This window comes from Hemiscyllium ocellatum, chromosome 16, assembly GCF_020745735.1.
Source record: "Hemiscyllium ocellatum isolate sHemOce1 chromosome 16, sHemOce1.pat.X.cur, whole genome shotgun sequence".
Taxonomy (NCBI): Eukaryota; Metazoa; Chordata; class Chondrichthyes; order Orectolobiformes; family Hemiscylliidae; genus Hemiscyllium; species Hemiscyllium ocellatum.
In genome coordinates this window covers 61,587,255-61,606,178 of record NC_083416.1, presented here as the reverse complement: position 1 = coordinate 61,606,178, position 18,924 = coordinate 61,587,255, and the positions used below count along the sequence as shown (strand labels likewise).

At 38.8% G+C, this 18,924-nt stretch overlaps 1 protein-coding gene across 1 annotated transcript in view; it reads right to left on the bottom strand.

Annotated features, from left to right (window-relative positions):
- Positions 1 to 9,280: 9,280 nt before the first annotated feature.
- The window catches only part of LOC132823449 (cyclin-I-like), a 30,464-nt gene continuing 20,820 nt past the window's right edge, over positions 9,281 to 18,924 (bottom strand). Inside the window, exons 4-7 of the mRNA XM_060837321.1 lie at positions 15,313 to 15,387; positions 12,858 to 12,998; positions 11,652 to 11,882; positions 9,281 to 10,420 (exon numbers count right to left, since the gene is read on the bottom strand). Of these exons, the coding sequence (XP_060693304.1) occupies positions 10,031 to 10,420; positions 11,652 to 11,882; positions 12,858 to 12,998; positions 15,313 to 15,387 (837 nt within the window). The 3' untranslated portion in view covers positions 9,281 to 10,030. The remainder of the gene's footprint in view (positions 10,421 to 11,651; positions 11,883 to 12,857; positions 12,999 to 15,312; positions 15,388 to 18,924) is intronic.

Genomic DNA, 18,924 nt, shown 5'->3' with positions numbered 1-18,924 from the left:
GTCAGATATTTCCAGGTTCCAATCCTGTGTTACATCTGCTTTGTTCAGACAACACTGTTGGAATACAGATGGCAAATGAGGATAGTGGCAAGTTCAGCTTCCAATGAGTGGCACTAAACACCACCAGAAGACTAGAGTTTTCTGCAGAGTCAAATCCTAAAAAGCAGATGATGAAGAAAGATGTATTGAGCTTGTGCAAAATGAGTTAGCCCAGTGTTAAGTTTTAAAGCCTTTTTACTCTATACCTCCTACTAAGTTATTTCACAACTTCCCATTTAACCATTAATATTTAGCTCAAGCTCCCATATTCCTCCTGCCTCTTAATCTGTTCTGACCTTAATTCCAAACTCCAAGCATATTCTCACCTGTGTTTTAGGACAGGTGGGATGATATACTTTTCATAGTGCTCCTTGGAAGAGAGATCTTCAGCAGACTGCAGCTCCAGGCTCTGATGATAGTCAGAATGCAACTGTTTGCAGTTTCATGAGCTTGAGCTTGGTCTGGCCTAAATTACATCATCATTGTCTCTTGATCCATGGTACAAATTGTTCCTTAAGTAGCAGGAGGGTGGCTTCACATACTTCAAATGGAGAACCCTCCTTTTTGTAAGTCAATGTGCTTGGGATGTCAGGAAAAAGTGGGTCTTTTGAACTTGTAAAGAATTCAAATATGGGTCTTCTAGGTTTTATTCAATAGGAATGAGAGCCCTTGGAAGCTTTTCTGCAATATAGTAACCGGATCTCCAGACATGATGGAATTTTCGATGCCCTACTCTTGGCCAGGTCTGCCACTTCCTCCATAGTCTTAATCACATCGATCTGCATGTTTACTCTGAGATGCTTGAGGCCTAACCTTTGCATCCTCCTTTGCATTATTCTACTTTCCTTAATAAAAAAAAACATTGTCACCTCTGCACAATAACAAATTAATAACCTTTGCATTATTCTACTTTCTTCCTCAAAAGATCATTGTCACCTCTGTAGTTGATTTCTTTCTTTAATGTGGACTTGTTTTTCTAAAATAGTCTTTACAGTAGTGTCATCATTTGTAAATTGGATTTTCCTCAACTAATAATTTGCACTGATCTTCAAGCTCTGAATATTTCAGTAACACAGACTTTCTCCCATCAGGCTACCTCTTTGATGTAATAATTTTGGTTTTCTTTGTATAGGATTTGTGCCAATTTTCTGGACACTTTTTTCCTTTTTTACGTGCAACATTCCTATTTTTCTCTGAGCACTTCTTTGTGGATTGCTAACAACCCTGCAAGCCATGAAGCAATGGTGTTAGTTCACAATCTATAACGTCACTGTTGCTTTGAACTTCTGCCATTTGGTGGCTGATGTTCAAGTGGAAAAGTTGGAGGTCTTCATTTTAGCAATGTATAAACTAGGAGCAGGAGTAGGCCGTTCAGCCCTTCAGGCTCTGCTCCCCCACTCAATATAATCACAGCTGGTCCTTGATCTCAACTGCCACATTCCTGCTTTCTCTCCACAGCCCATATCGCTGTTAATATCTAAACAACGATCAATCTTTTTGTCAAATATATTCACTGACCCAGTCTTCATAGCCTTCTGTGGTAGAGAATTCCACAATTGACCACTCTCTGGGTGAAGAAACGTTACTTCATCTCAGCCCTAAATAGCCGACCTCATTTCAGAAGACTGTAGCCCCTAGTTCTAGATTTGCAACCAGGAGAAATATCCTTCCTGGATCTACTGTCTCATTCCGTTAGAATGTTCAATTTTTCCAATTGGATCCCCTCTTATTCTTAATTCTATTGAGTACAGATCCACTCTAACCAATGTTTCCTCATAGGACAGTCCTACCAGCCTTGGAATCCACAACTGAGAAGGTAGCAAATGTAACTTCGCTATTTTTTTAAAAAGGGAGAGAGTACAGAATTACAGACAAGTTAGCCTAAATCAGTAGTAGGGGAAATGTACGAATATTTAATAAAGACCTGATCCCAAAACATTTGGAAAGCATTAACAGCAATAGATAAAGTCAGCATGAGTTTAATGAACAAGAATTCATAATTAGTTAATCTGCTAGAGTTTTTTTTTTGTTTGGACTTACTGCAGTTATACAGAGCATTAGTGAGACCAACCTGCCAATCTTTTCCAGCACCATACTCTAGTTTCTAATCTCCAGCATTTGCAGTCCTCACTTTCGCCTAGTTGATTTTAACCTTGGTATAAGCCTAGTGAACTTCCACTGCACAGTCTCAATGGAAAATCTATCCTTGCTTAGGTAGAGAAACCAAAACTGCACACAATACTCAGATATGGTCTCACTAAAGCTCTGTATAACTACAGTAGGTCCAAACAAAAAACTCTAACAGATTTGCTAATTATTGATTCTCTTTCATAAACTCACATCTGTTGCCATTAATGCTTTCCAAATGTTCTGTGATCAGGTCTTTTATAAGTATTCTACCATTTCCCCTATTACTGATGTTAGGCTAGCGTGTTTGTAATTCTGTTTTCTCTTATGTTTTCTAAAAAAACATAGTGGGGTTATATTTGCCACCTTCTCAGTTGTAGAAACTGCTCCAGATGCTCATTTTGGAAGATGACCTCCCAATACATCAGATATTTTTGTTGCATTGTAACCTTATCAAGTTGCTGCTGCAACCATTTTATTTCTCCAAGAAACTGTTCCTTTTCAGTAGAGGGTTGATAGTGCTATGCTACTGTTAATAGGTGCACTTGTAGCTTAGCAGTCTTTTGAGGTAAGTAAACCTCTCCAACTTTTATGGAGAAGACCTGCTTGATTACTGACTTTAAATTTTTCCTATGATACTCCTCAGCTGCAGGAGCTCATAGTTTGGCATCTGCTACTTTACTGAAAAAAAAACGATGTGTGCCTTCATGGCTTGCAATTAGGACCTACTTGTAAATTTCAGCTGACTTTAATGCAAATTAAAAATGTTTGAGCAGTCAATTTGTCTTGATCCAATTTGGACCTCAGTGTTCTCTTCCAAGGATAGCTATTTACCAGCTTTTTGCAGTTGTTAAACTAATGTTGGTGGGCTCGGAGGTTTAAAGTTTTTCTTGCACCATATGAAGACTTGGAACTATATCATCACTTTTGCTAGCTCAAAATCCTGGAGCTTCCTTCTGAGCAGCACAGTCTACACTCTAAGGGCTATGATGTTCAAGGCAGTAGCCCATCACCATTTTCTCTAGGGCAATTAGGGATCCACAATAAATGCTGGTCTCACTCTTGACACACACATCCTAAGGATGAATTTTTTAAAAAGCCAAAATAAGTATATCTGAAACGCTGTTTCTCAAAATATTCAAATTTTATTTTCTTGCTTTCAATGAGCTTCCTCACACTTCTACAAATTAAACAGAAGAGTTCCACAGGGACAGTTCTGGGTTCAGCATCAGACAGGTGGTCTTCCAGTATCTTGCTCAGTATTTATATAACTTTGAAAATACATATGAATAGCAAATAGAATATAGAGTGTTAAGTATTGTACCTCTAATGGTACTAGTGCAGAATGTTTTTTCAAGAGTACAAAATTATTGTTCTGCTTAATAGCACCAATTAAACAAAATCACAGTATTTATAGCATGCTAAGCTTATTTTTTTAAACAGATAACTTTTGTCCCACCACAGTTAAAAATATATATTTTCCAATTAAATGCCAGCTAAATTTGAGATTTTGCTTCACAATTCAGACAGGTTTTAAGACCAAATCCTCAGAGTAACCTACACAAGGATTAACCTTCTAAAAAGAAATACTAAATTGCAATGAACTTGACATAACATTGTCTGTGGTGGGATTTTTTTATTAGCTGCCTTTAAAACAAGTAAGTTACTTCTCTTCCACGCACCCTGAATATTGCACACACCCCTCCCCATCACTAATCAAGCAACCAAACACACACCATAACAGATTTTACAAGTTTAGCTGCTTGGGTTACATCAGCCTCTCAGCTGTTGGATGATACACTGGGCAAATTAATTTTGTTGCGGTCTGTAGGGAATGCTTTTTCTTTAACTGTGCAGTAATACATTGTGAAAGATTTCCCAAGTTGAATACTATAACCGATTTACTTTACTCAGATTTACTTTAACTAAAGGCCTCTTAAAGCATTTGCAGCAGGTTTAGTAAGCTTCTAATTTAGATTTTAGTAAAAATTAAATACAAGTCATTCTGCTATAACGCACGTTTCATTAACACAAATTTGCTATAACATGATTGATAATTTGTGGACATTGTTTCTAACATTTGAGCTTTTAAAATATGTGTTGGCTGTAATGCAATTACATCACCAACACTTTAGAAACAGTGCTTAAAGTGCAATTTTTCATTATGCAGTGTTGCAAAGAACACAAACATAGAACTACCTATAGTTGATCTCTCATGTTACTCTGTAACAAATTGGACCCAAGTTTAGACTTCAGGTGAGGAACTGGACCAGGGCACATTATTCAATTGCCAGTTTGAAGTCATATTTTTCCACATCTATTTTTGATCCCGCTGTTTAGTTAGACCCAAAAGAAAAATACATAGAAACTCAATTTCTGAACTTGCTATTGGAGCACCGTCTGAGAATCTTAAAGTTTGTGTTTATCCAGGCATTATAGACATTCCATTATGGCTATGCATATTGGAATCTAATGAGAAAATGGTGGTGTACATCAATATAGGATTTTACTATTTTGTATAAATGTTAATTCCTTGATATATATAATTCAGATTCTCCCAGACTGGTCACTAAACAAAAGTAGCATTTTAGTTTTTTTTAAAATAATAGAATGTGGTTCATTTAGTAACTTGAACTCTGCTTTTCAGAATTCCAGGATAATTTAAAATGTAGGAGAAAAATCAACCAACCAACTGCAATGGTACAAATTGCATAAGTTTTCAAAGTTTTTTTAATATTTTAATAAAAATCCTGTGAATGGAGATCATAACCAAAAGTTTCAGGAGGTTCTAGACTATTGATGCAATTTGATTAAATAATGACCTGGGACTTCCTCCCCTACTCTCATTACCACCTTTAGTTATTTCCCGCTACAACTGAAATAAAAAGTGTAACATTGTATACTTGATCCAAAAAAATTGAAAGTTCACAGTTTTGTCATAGATTTGCACTTCCTGTAACACTTTTTTTTAAAAAAAATCATTCAGTTCATTTTAACAGAAGCTAGCAAATTTAGGTTTGAACTTTTCCAAATAACTACCAAGTATTTCTGGGAACTCCCATACAATATTGACCTAGGAATTATTTGCTACATAGTGGATTACAATGTACCTTTACAAATATGATGCATATATCAGGGAGACAAATTAGAAAGTATCTTATATCAGATGAATGGAATTATTTCTGGTGTTAATGCTGTTAAAATAGCTGGGAAGAAGGTAAGAGAAACTTAAGGTTTAAGCAGGTCAACAATATGCCAAACTTTATAGCCAGGACAATAGAATACAGGTAAGAGGAAGTAATTATCAAATTGTGCGGTGTTCTGGTCAGACCACACCTTGAGTAAAATGTCTTGTTTGGGCCACAAACAGAAAAGTAGCTAGTTAAGAACCGATAGCACGCAATCAAACTCATGGCTAGTCTGAGTGCCAGAGGATTCAGCAGTGAGGAAATTTGGAGAAATAAGGGATTTGTTTAGATTAGATTACTCAGTGTGGAAACAGGCCCTTTGGCCCAACAAGTCCACACCAACTCTCCGAAGAGCAACCCACCCAGACTCATTCCACTACATTTACCCCTTCACCTAACCCTACGGGCAATTTAGCATTCACCAATTCACTTAACCTGCACATCTCTGAACGGTGGGAGGAAACCAGAGCACCCGGAGTCACGGGGAGAATGTGCAAATTCCATACAGACAGTTGCCCGAGGACGGGAATTGAATCCTGGTCCCTGGTGCTGTAAGGCAGCAGTACTAACCACTGTGCCACCGTGTCACCCCTTTGGAAATTGGTTTACAGTTACATTATTTTTCCAAAGTTAAGTGTGATTAGAGCAAAAAAAGTTTTATGCCACAATTTTAGGCCATACATTAAAAAGTTCATCCAAAAAAAAACATGTGATTGATGAATGTAATGAGGCTTCCAATAGAAGACTGGGGGAAAAAAAAACCTAATACAGACATTTAAGAATCATTTGGATATTACAATAGGGTTTTTTTTATAGATATTTCTGTATGGAACAGATAGAATGGTCAGTGCTCATTTTATGATGCTGCCGCAGGGGGAAAAAAAACCTTGCTATAATGTATAAAAAGGGAAGCATTTTGTCTGCACAGTGGCCAGCAGTTTCCACTAGGTGGTGGTGTTTTTAATCCCTTGCAAGTCACCCATAATTTTCCAAGTAGTATAAAAGATCAAAATGAATTCTGAATGTAAGTAACCTCAAGCAAAAGGAGCTTCCAAGATCTTTTGCACTATTTAAAAATCATTGAGCTGCAAGCCAGCTCCACCCACTAAACTTGCTAGTTGTGAAGGTCAAGTTAATTACAATTCAGCATTTCCATTAATACCATTCATTTACAGACCTTCAAAACTCTGAATAATTCTTTACTGGGGCAAAGACACAGACAAATTTCTGAATCTTTTATCTTGCTGCTGAATGAATGCAACTACACCAAGTTGCTATGTCAGTGAGTATTTTATCATGCAACTGTCTTTAAAAGCATTAGGTTCTAAAAATGTTGACCAACTGTACTAGTTCACTGAAGAATTTAGGCTCCTATTCAAGTGGTTTTGAGTAGAAACTGGAAATAAAACAAATTCATTGCTCAAAACTAGTGCAACTTATGCCTGAATCACTGTGTCCAAAATTTATTTACATATGGGACATGGACATCACTAGCTGGACAGCAAATATTGCTCAGCCCTAGTGACTTGCTAGGCCATTTCAGAGGGCAGTTGAAAGTCAACCCTATTATGGCTCTGGAGGCACATGTGGACCAGACCAGATAAGGATGGCAGATTTCCAACCCTAAAGGACATTGTTGGAAAAGCCCATCGGCTCATCAATCAGCAACGGATTCATGGTTATCAGTCTATCTTTAATTCGAGATATTTAAAATTAAATTGATTTCAAATTCTCCCTGGGTCCCCAGAGCATTTGCCGAGTTCCTGGATCAAGAGCCTAGTGATAATACCCCTAGGAATTTGGAACTCTCAATCATTATATTAAAGTACACACATTGAATAATTGTGAAATGCAGAAACAAGATGATCAATCATGGCAAACAAATAACATGTTCATGGACTTAAGTACTGAGGCTGCAATAAAACCCACATGCCTCTTCCACTCTGGAGTATATCAATTAACATAAAGAACTTGTGAACAAGACAAACACTTTGGGATAAAAGCGATTTAAAAAGAAATTGCAAATCAAGAACTTCTGAAAGGCAATGGGAACAATATGGCAGGGGCAGGAGAGGGCTTCCTCAAAGAAAATCAGATAGAAGCTGACACTGTGCAAGCCCTCCCTGCAGATACAAAATGGTGTAGGTGACCCACACTGGTCTTGGCCCTCCTTGGGAATGTTAGTCTGAATGGCTATCATTCAGAGGCCCAGTGGTTAACACTGCTGCCTCACAGCACCAGAGATCTGGGTTCGATCCCAGCCTCGGAGCGACTGTCTGTGTGGTGTGCACATTCTCCCCGTGTCTGCATGGGTTTCCTCCCACAATCAAAAGGTGTGCAGGTCAGGTAAAATGGCCATGCTAAATTGCCCATAATGTTCAGGAAAGTGTTAGTTAGGGGTAAATGGGTGGGGATACTCTTCAGATGGTCATTGTGGATTGTTGGGGTTGAAGGGCCTGTTTCCACACTGTAGGGATTCTATGATCAACTCCCTCACTCCTAACTGCACCAGAGCTTGGTAATAGATTTGTAAAATCTACAAATGCAAAAAGTAGATTACAGCTGCTCCTAAGAAGGAAAATTGCCAGGATTTTAAGAGGTTTGAGGAGGAACAAATGAACAGCTGGGTTCTGGTAGATAGGGGGCAAGAAAGGAGATGAAATGTGGCCTAGATGCACAGAGGGAATGCCCTCAATTGAGGTTACCTATCCTTCTTTTCCACTTTAATCAAAGGTAGACCAGAACAGACTGCCCACTCTTAGCCGACTGCTCAGGCCAACCACATTTCAATGTGGACGGGCACATTAATTCAGATCAGTAGGCTTGCTAACAAATTGTTCATTGACAGCTGCTAATTTCAGCAAACTTTATATTACAAATGTGAGCTCAGGATGAGTCAGTAGGTGCGGGCTAGCTATCCAAACTATTTTACACTTCTCTCTGAAAACACTACTGGATGGGGCAAATAAAAAAGTCAAAGAATTTGACACCAATCACCATGTAGGGTTTCATGGTGGGCATGTCTTTGAAAGAAGCATGTACTAATGGTTGGATGTATCCCCGCAAAAAGCTTTTCAGTATCAGTCACTACCTGCAATCTTGCTCAGGGTAGGAAATACAAACTTTGCTAAGTGATTTTGGGGAGATGACAATGCAATTACAATATTTTCATACTACAGGAAGTTGGTACTTTTGTAGACCCAGAGGTAATGAGAAAGATTTATTTTCACATTTGAGATGTAATGTTCCTTACTTAACAGAGCTTCTTGATCACTGTATTCAATTTATACTTGCATTTAAACCTGAAATTATTGATTCAGATTTAAATGGGATCTTAATTACAGGTCATTCTACTATAACGCACATTTCGTTAAAGCAAATTCACTAACACAATTGATGAATTGGGTCACTGTTTCTAAAGCGCAAACTTTTAAAACGTGTGTTGGCTGTAACGAGATTACGTCACCAACACTAAGTGTGTGCGATTCTTGAGAAGACTTGTAGCTCAGGTTATAAAAGTTTGCTCACTGAGTTGGCAGGTTTGTTTTCAGATGTTTCATCACCATGCTACATCAGTGAAGCGCTAGTGTTCTGTCCCACTTTCTGTGTGTGTGTCTTGGTCTCTTTAGCTGGGTGATATCATTTACAGTTCTTTTTCTGAGGTTAGTAAATGGGTTCCAAATACACGTGTTTATTGATGGACTTCCAATTTGAATGCCAGGCCTCTAGGAATTCCCGTGCATGTCTCTGTTCTAAGGTGAATGTGTTGTCCCAGTCAAAATGGTGTCCTTCTTCATCTGTATGTAAGGATATTAGTCTGTATGTAAGGATACTCGTGATAGTGGGTCATGTCTTTTGATGGCTGGTTGGTGTTAATGTATCCTGATGGCTAGTTTTTTCCCTGTTATCCGACAGAGTGTTTATTACAGTCCTTGCATAGTATCTTTTCAAATAACATTTGTTTTGCTGCTTTAGGAAAGGACCCTGTACCAACAACCAGAAAAATGAATGTCATTTACAAAGATACCATGCAAGGACTGTAACAAACACTACATCGGACAGACAGGCAGAAAACTAGCCACCAGGATACACAAACAGCAACTAGCCATCAAAAGACATGACCCTCTATCACTAGTATCCTTGCATACAGACGAAGGAGGACACCACTCTGACTGATATGACACATCCATCTTAGAACAGAGACATGCACAGGAATTCCTGGAGGCTTGGCATTCAAACCGGAACTCCATCAATAAACATCGATTTGGACCCCATTTACCAACCTCAGAAAAAGAACTGTAAATGATATCACCCACCTTAAAAGACCAAGACACACAAATAGAAAGTGGGACAGAATACCAGCATTTCACCAAAGGCTCACTGATATTACCTAGCATGGTGACAAGATGTCTGAAAACAAACTTGCCAGCTCAGCGAGCAAACTTATTACCTGAACTTTAAGCACTGTTTCCAAAGCACAATTTTTCTATAACATGGGCTTGCACAAGAGTGCGAGTAAAAAATGAGGTCTGCAGATGCTGGAGATCACAGCTGCAAATGTGTTGCTGGTCAACCAGCAGCTTGCACAAGAGTGCAACCATTGTGTTATAGAAGAACAACATTTTAACTTGATCATATGTACCCCCTAGTTCTAATGTAACCCTTGCTTTTTAAATCTAAAATATGATTTGTTTAACTCCTCCTACTTTGAATTCTTCCGCATCCTCAACTGGTTGTAATGTGGGGCAAGGAGAAAGGCTTTCTGCTAGCTGACCCGAATCACTAGCTTTGGCACTGATTTCCACTGCAACTTGCTCACTTGTTTTCACTGGAGCAACTCTGTTGCTTATTGTGGCTGTCCAACGTGACCACAACTCTCCTCTGGTGGGTGACTGAGTATATGGGGCATGCGTCCCAGAATGAATGCAAAACATTCTTTGGTGCCTCACGAGGTCTGAATTTGCAGGATCAAAGATGTAAACCATGTTGGAGGCAGAGACCACTGTTTCAGGTAATACATGATTTGCCACAATATTTTTACAGTAGACAAAGTCCATGTTGCGAATCTGAAAGAAATACAAGAGTAAAGAAATTTAAACCAACTTTTATACTTAGAAAAATGAGCTATATCTTGGGTCATAATACTTTGCTCTATTTTAGCTGAAGACTACACATTTGTCGTTCATAGTTCAGAAAAATATATACATTGGTCATGCAATCTCACTGCTCATTATTTCAGGTGTTTTGAAAGGTCATCAACATTTATTATATAAAAGAGTCTTCAAATGCCAAGAAAGTTTGTCAAACACTAAACGCAAAACAGAGCTTTCAATATTACTGTCAACAGTGTAGCACTAGAAAAGCGCAGCAGGTTAGGCAGCATCCGAGGAGCAGGAGAATCAACGTTACAGGCATAAGCCCTTCATCAGGCTTATACCTGAAACATTGATTCTCCTGCTCCTTGGATGCTGCCTGACCTGTTGTGCCTTTCCAGCACTACACACTCTACTCTAATCTCCAGCATCTGCAGCCCTTACTTTCTCCCAGTCCTTTCAATATTATTGCCAAAAACAGCTAGATCTCCAGCTCAGCACAGGGTTAGGGTTTGCAACGAGTCTTAGAAACAGAAGGCTTTTTGTAATGATGTGTAGGCCTCAATTTGAGCTGCTATAAAGATGTGTGCGCTCTTGGAACTCACGTGGGAGTTGAATGAACATTGGAAGTGATTCAAAGTTCAAAGGAAGTATAATTTGAAATGCTCTGCTGGAGCAGAACTGAAAACAAATGGGAAAACATGCGCCTCAAATCTTTTAGATGTCAAATTCAGTCAGAAGGTTTTTAAATCAATGAAGATTTCTACAAGCAGCTTTTATTAACATTGTATTGGAGAAGAAGGGGTGTTTAAACTGTCAACATTAATACAATTTTACTAATCAGTAGGTACAGCATTATCAGCATCACTGTGAAAGCAAAATGTTTGTTTATCAATCAGAATTACATTGAGCCAACAGCCTAATGGGGGGTGTTTTCTTTAATTGCTCATGTAAAGCAGGAATTAAGCTTTGTGCGCAGACAGTCCTCAGTAATTCAACCTGTTTAGCAGAAAAATATTGATGGTAGAGTCAAATGGACCTTGCATAGCTTTATGGAAAACGAATAAAAGTACAATCACTGAACAAATAGAAATGGCTCAAGGCTAATGCACATAATGTAGAAAGCTAGATTTGCCTGAATTACTCCTGCAATAGTTGCTTTTTGGTAAATGCATGGACTATTAATGTTGAGGCTTGCTCCCACCTGTGCTTTTTTTAGCAGATCAGTTGTCACAATGAACCAATCGGGAATTAATCTTTCTACTTCCAAGCTGATGATCGCTAAGGCAAGTGTGGAACCTCTGAACTGTAATAACTGGTGGCAAGCCATGCAGTGCTGTAACTGCCTGGTCAAGAATGCGGCGTGGAGAGAGGGATTCATCTGAGGCCATCGGTTGAGGAGATGGGGCCAGCTGGACATCATCATGGCGTGGAACTGGACAATGGAAATAATGTTTAGGTTAGCCACTGGATGGAAACCAACAGCCCGAACCATCACCTTCCCCCAGCGACTGTAACACTAATCTAACCAGTTTGCTCCCAGATTACTCTGCTATGTGTCTAAGGACATGACCGCGGCCATGGTGTCAAAAAAACCCGTTGAAATCTGGGAATTATAAGATATGCTGGAACCTCCAATATCCATCAAAGCAAAGGAGATACCCCAATGAATAATGGGAGGTGAAGGATAATTAAAGAGACCTCAAATTCTGGTTGAATATGAATGGTAGAGCATTAATCTACAGATGGGAGTGAATAAAAGTACACAAAGAAATGCAAAAAGAAAACTGATGTAGTTTTGCTTGTGAAGAGTAGGAGAGGAAATTGCAAATGAAGCAGCATTTCATGCAAGGTTTTGTTCTGCGAACATTTTGGCAGATAAATATTGCAGATAATAGGGATGTGGATAATGGAGGTTCCACTCTCTATAAGATGATTCTAATCATTAAAAATGACCTAATGCATTATCCAAAACATGCTACATTCAAAATGAATATAATTGGCTTGAGCTTGTGAAGAAAGTGAAAGATATTTCAATTTTTCGTTTTGTTCACAACCTGACTTGGTTTTGGGGTCTGTAATCACTATTTGACATCGCCCAGTGCATGTGCAGAAGCAGTAATGCCCTGCCTCCCTCTACAGTGCCTCTTCAGTGTTAAAAACAGCAGCATGAACTGCAGCATTAAAATTAATTAATGACTCTCTCTTGTTGACAGTGAATTGTAACCATTCTTCTTGCTAATGGCCTGTTAGAAAACAATATCCACGTAGACAATGCTTTGCAGGTGTATGTGTCGACAATGCAAAAAAAAAACATTTTTCTAAAAAGCCACACTAGTGAGCTAATCTCAACATCTACCAGTTTAAACGTGCTACTTCACAATCTGGAACTTGACTGTAGAATGCTTACTATGTTCACAAAGTCCGCAGGTGTGGCAGTGTAAAGATCCCACTGCAGCTTATGCAGTATGATTTTCTCCATCCTCAGAATCTCACCAGAGGAACAGCCACTATCACTCTTTGCTGCGAGGTCCTTTACCAGAAGTGTGACCTGTGAAATAATTAATAAATTATTGTGCTATGTCTGCACAGAATGTCATTTTTGTATGTTTTCTTAGGTTCAGTAAATCATTTCAAAAGTGCAGTGGTTGTTGTGATTCTTCTTTTAAATCCAATATTCTCATTCAAAATGGACGAGATAACATTGCTTTATTTTGAAGAAAGGCTCAGTGTGGCACGATGTTCTGTTAGTTTGGCATGTTGCCACTCCATCACTTGGTCAATGGCATATTAGTATGAAACTATTTGGGAAAAATTAATGCTCTATCATTTTTTCATCTTAATCCACACTCCCCACTTCTCATCTGGACCACTGGACAGTCACATCAGAACTCCACCCTAATGGTTTCTGGTAGGAAATTCCTTCCAGATGCTAGCCAATTATTAGCAAATTACCTTTACTCACCAATTCCCTGTTCACCAATTGTCATTTCAGATTCTGACACTCATTATTATATCCTATTGTCCACATTTGGACAGGGTTAATCTACACGTTGTGGTGAAGGTGACTGTCCTGGCTATTTAGCCTATATTTGACTGAATGTGAGACTAAAGGATCCCAGTCCACCTAAAATCATGGATTATTGGGGTAACCGCTACAGTACTTGGAGCCATCTCTAACATTCAAAGTTATGGCTATTGGAAATCAACCAGCATATTGCTGTATCAGGACAGCACCTTCAAATCAAATTTCTTTCTGTTGTTTTATCGATGATCTTCCCTTAGTCGTAAGGTAGTGTTCATTAATAATGTGGTGCCTGTGGACAAAAGTTAAAACTCAACACCAGGTTATAGTCCACCACTTTTATTTGGAAGTTCTAGCTTTCAGAGTGCTACTCCTTCATCAGGTAACTACTGGGGCAGGATAATAAGACACAGAATTTGTTACACAAGATCAGTATCATGCAAATAAAATGATATATTGAACAAAGACTTAACAGCAATCTAGGTTTGTTCAATATAATGTTTGAATTACACGATACTAATGATCTCTTGCTATAAATTCTGCGTCATATGATCCTGCCCCACTAGTTACCTGATGAAGGAGCAGTGCTCTGAAAGCTAGTACTTCCAAATAAACCTATTGGACTATAACCTGGTGTTGAGATTTTTAACTGTGTTCACATTTGGACAGATTTCACAGTTTTCAGTTCCATTCACAAGTGCTCAAAAGTGAAGCAATCTATGCTGACATGCAGCAAAACCTGGGCATCATCCAAAGCTCAGACTGACATTTTACACATAACACTCTAATACCAGACAATCACAATAACCATCCCTCATCATTTCCAATTGATAACTAGCCAGCTCTCCTGATGTTTAGTTGCATAACCATTGTCAAATATAACTACTATCAGCATATAGTTTACCACTGAGCAGAAAACCAATTAGATCAGCCCAGTGACTTACCTCCTGCCTCTGAAAATTCTTTCTACTATCTAAAAAGGCACAAATTGGGATTTTAAGGAATACTATCAACTTGCCTGGATATCTGCAGCTGCACAAATAGTCCAGCAGCTGAAGGAACTCACATTGGTTTGTTTGGTCATTCCACTGCATTACTGACATTCACTGCCTCTATCACTGGAGTATCAAGGGTGCTTAGCTACATGATGCATTGCAACAATTTGTCAAGGTTTCTTCCAAAACACCCCATCACTGCTGACAATGTAAATGGGTAAAACGCAAGTATTCATGCAACATCTCTCTACCCACAATGTTAACCAAGGCATTAACCCATTCGCAATAACCACATATTCAAATAATTGAAAATGGAATTTCCACATATAATCAACCAATCATTTTGGTTGCCTATGTTCCTTTGATAGCAATGGACAGAACGGAATGTAAACATATTTGAAAATTCATTCATGGCATGTTGGCATCGCTAGCTGCAGTGCCGGCGCTTATTACCCTTCAGAAGGTGTTAGCAAGCTGACTTCCTAAACTGCTGCAGTCCCCCACAATGCTGCCAGGGCGGGAGTACCAAAACTTCTCACCCAGGGGCACAAAGAACAGGGACACATTTCCTAGTCAGGATGATAAGTGGCTTGGAGGGCAACATGGTGATCCCATGTATCTGCTGCCCTTCCATATGGTAGTGATCACAAGTTTGGAAGGCATGAAGGAGTTCTGGTGAATTTCTGCAGTGCATTTTCTTGATGGAACACACTGTTGCTACTGAGTGCTGACAGTGGGGTTATTTATGAAAGTAAAAGATTGTATGAATTATTGTATAATATAAACAGTACAAACGTTGTTTTGCTTATTAAATCTGCATAAATAAGAACACAGAAAAAACAAACCTCATCTTCCTCATTGATTTTGGCTGCAACAAACAAGCTGGAAATGGCAATGCAACGTAGATACTTTGGTTGCGCCTGAACAAAGTATTAAAGAAGAGTGAGGTAATATGCATAAATACAATTCCCTTTCAATTTAATATAATTGTTTACTAATGAATGTAACACAAAAATAAGGACTTTTTGATGAGCAGAATATAATTAGTATCTGTTGTTAATTACATGTTTCAATCTAGTTTGTTAACATTGAAGTGCACGCTCCAGCAATTAACATTCTAGTGTAGAGTTTGATATTAAAATTTCAAAGTTGTTCATTTGCCAATTTTGTGTCACGATTTCAAACACGTTCTTTATTAGGCTGTACAACTAGAAATTTGTTCCTTTAGGAGACTTGGCAGATTGGGAACACGTCCTGTCCCCTTCAAAACTTCAGTTCATATACAGTCAAAACTAATTAGGCAAATATCTACACCCTTCACTGTTGTTGAAGATAAAACAAAAAAAAATATAATTTTTATTGTTCCTTGCAAAGCTTCTGTAAGCTCTAAAACACTTAGCATTTAATTAACTACCGATGAGGTGCGAAGTGCAAATGAGGAGATTCCTCGTGGAACCCGAATCCAGGACATTAAATTTAATAATTCACTGCGGGAAGGTGGAAAGATAACTGGCTCAGAAGTTAAGAGCGTAAGAATTAAGGAAACTTTACTTTCTCTGTTACATTTGATCTGTTTTATATTTTTTGCAAATTTGAGGAGTTTAAAGGATTGTGAACACCAGAATTGCTTTTATATTTAAATGAAGATGTCAATGAAAAGGCAGTACGACCGATTCCCTTTAACGAACACATTTCTTGGAAACCACAAAGTTCCAGGTAATTGCTGAATCTGGTTGCTTAAATTCCCTCTGACTGACTGACAGTTTAAGTGACTAGATTTTATGGCACTGTTCTTTGAGCAGTGTTTCAAAACCCCAGATTCTCAGTTGGGAAAGCTTGTTGAAAGAAAAGCGATCAGCTCATGTCTCCTGTTTCTGAAGTACCTTTGGTGATGAATTAGTGTGAAACCCAATTGTCCTTTTGGAGAGCAACTGGAAGACTTTCCAGTGCACTATTTTCTGAGCAAGCTATATCTGTCAAGACCACAGAGACAGAGACATCGGTCTCTGTTTTGTGACATACACCCACAAATGCCAGAACATCAAACTTTATTTTTCTTGTCTTCAGGAACTAAAACATATTGATAAAAACAAAGTCTTCCCCCAAGGTCGATCTCTGCAGAGACTAAACTCTTCCCCACCATAACCTTTACCTAGTGGTGTTTGTGTGCCATTTTTGTCTTGGAGTTATTTGAAGGAGAAACATTTTATTTCCATGTTATAAACTAATTGTGTTAACAAGTTCTGCATCTCCATTAAATACGTTTGGTTGAATAAAATATTCCAAAATTTTGCATTTAAAAAAACCTAGTCGATGGATCATTTTATTTTAAATCTGATGTCAAGACAATGTAAAATGACCACATCACCAAGAAGAACATCTCTATTGTGACCTGTGGAGTAGTGTAACTTGAGAAAGACAGTGCACTCCTCCCATCTGGGTCATAACACTGGTTAGATAATTTTTACAGCTACAAGGCAACCAAGTGTATTAAGTAAAAAGGCAGCATTAACTTCACACAGCCAGAGGGTATAGGATCTTCTTGAATGATATAGCAGACTCAAGGGACCAAACATCCTACTCCAGCTTTTATCCTGTGTGTTCAGTCTCCTGGAAGCAACTGATGCTAACATGTGATGCTCAAAGCGCAAAAATGTTCTGTATCACAACAGTGAGATCCTTCACCTTACAAGCATGATAAAATTCGGCACCAATTTAACTTGAACGTTAACTTCTACCCAAATATCCCCATCAATGCTATTCTAAACCAAATCATTAATAAATGCATGAAATCATGAAGTAATAATCTATTCTCTTCAAAATGCTTACATTTATGCGTAATCTTTCCTTACTTGATCTCATGACAATTGTACTGATTTTGGAAACTCCCTGGAAACGCTTTTTATTTTCGTGTAAAATGGATGATATCCATTCTACTGCCCATTAACTTTCAGATTGGGTACTTAATTGGCAAATTAACATCAACATAGACAAGTGTGAAGGAATACTTTCCGGTAAAGAGTAAAAAGGTCACAAACTCCTTTCTTTCAAAGTACCTTAAAGCTGTAGACAAGCAAAAAATATTGGGGGGGGGGGGGGGGGCACAGAGAAATAAATCAAAGCAATTCAGGTAAAACAAGGCCATGAAAAACCAAAAAGATGAGAAACCCTGTGGTTCATTTTGACCATGGTTAGAATCGAAAAACAGAGCAAATCTCGAACAAGATTAGAACACACTGAAAAAAGTTCTGATCTCCAGATTATTAAAAGGATTTGGAGAAAACTAAGCTGTTACAATGATACTAGAACTGAATGGATGTACACATTGGGAAAGATTGAACAGGATGGGACAGCCTTTTCTACAAAAAGAGAAGGACAAGGGTAACCTGATGGAAGACCATAAAGTTCATCATAGAATCCCTACAGTACGGAAAGAGGCCATTTAGCCCAACAATTCCACACCAACTCCCCCAAAAGATAACCCACCCAGACCCATTCCCCTACTACTCTTCATTTACTGCTGACCAAGGCACCTAACTTACACATCCCTTATCACTATGGGCAATTTAACATAGCTAATTCTCCAAACCTGTACATCTTTGGATTGTGGGAGGAAATCACAGGAAACCCACGCAGACATGGGGAGAATGTGAAAATTCCGCACAGCCAGTTGCCAGAAGCTGGAATTGAAGCCAAGTCCCTGGTGCTGTGAGGTAGCAGTGCTAACCACTGAGTCACATTATGAAAAATTGATTGCACAGATGTAGGGATGATGCTACCATTTGCAAGCAAGACAAGAACTTATAGAGTCATAGAGATGTACAACATGGGAACAGACCCTTTGGTCCAACCCATCCATGCCGACCAGATATCCCAACCCAATCTAGTCCCACCTGCCAGCACCCGGCCTATATCCCTCCAAACCCTTCCTCCATATACCCATCCAAATGCCTCTTAAATGTTGCAATTGTACCAGCCTCCACCACTTCCTCTGGCAACTCATTCCACACACATACCACCCTCTGCATGAAAAATCTCCCCCCTCTTTTATATCTTTCCCCCTCACCCGAAACCTATGCCCTCTAGTTCTGGACTCCTCGATCCCAGGGAAAAGATTTTGCCTATTTACCCTATCCATCCCCTCATAATTTTATATCCCTCTATAAGGTCACCCCTCAATCTCCGACACTCCAGAGAAAACAGCCCCAGCCTGTTCATCCTCTCCCTGTAGCTCAAATCCCCCAATCCTGGCAACATCCTTATAAATCTTCTCTGAACCCTTTCAAGTTTCACAACATCTTTCCGATAGGAAGGAGACCAGAATTGCACACAATATTCCAACAGTGGCCTAATCAATCTCTTATACAGCTGCAACATGACCTCCCAACTCCCGTACTCAATACTCTGACCAATAAAGGAAAGCATACTAAACACCTTCTTCACTATCCTATCGAACT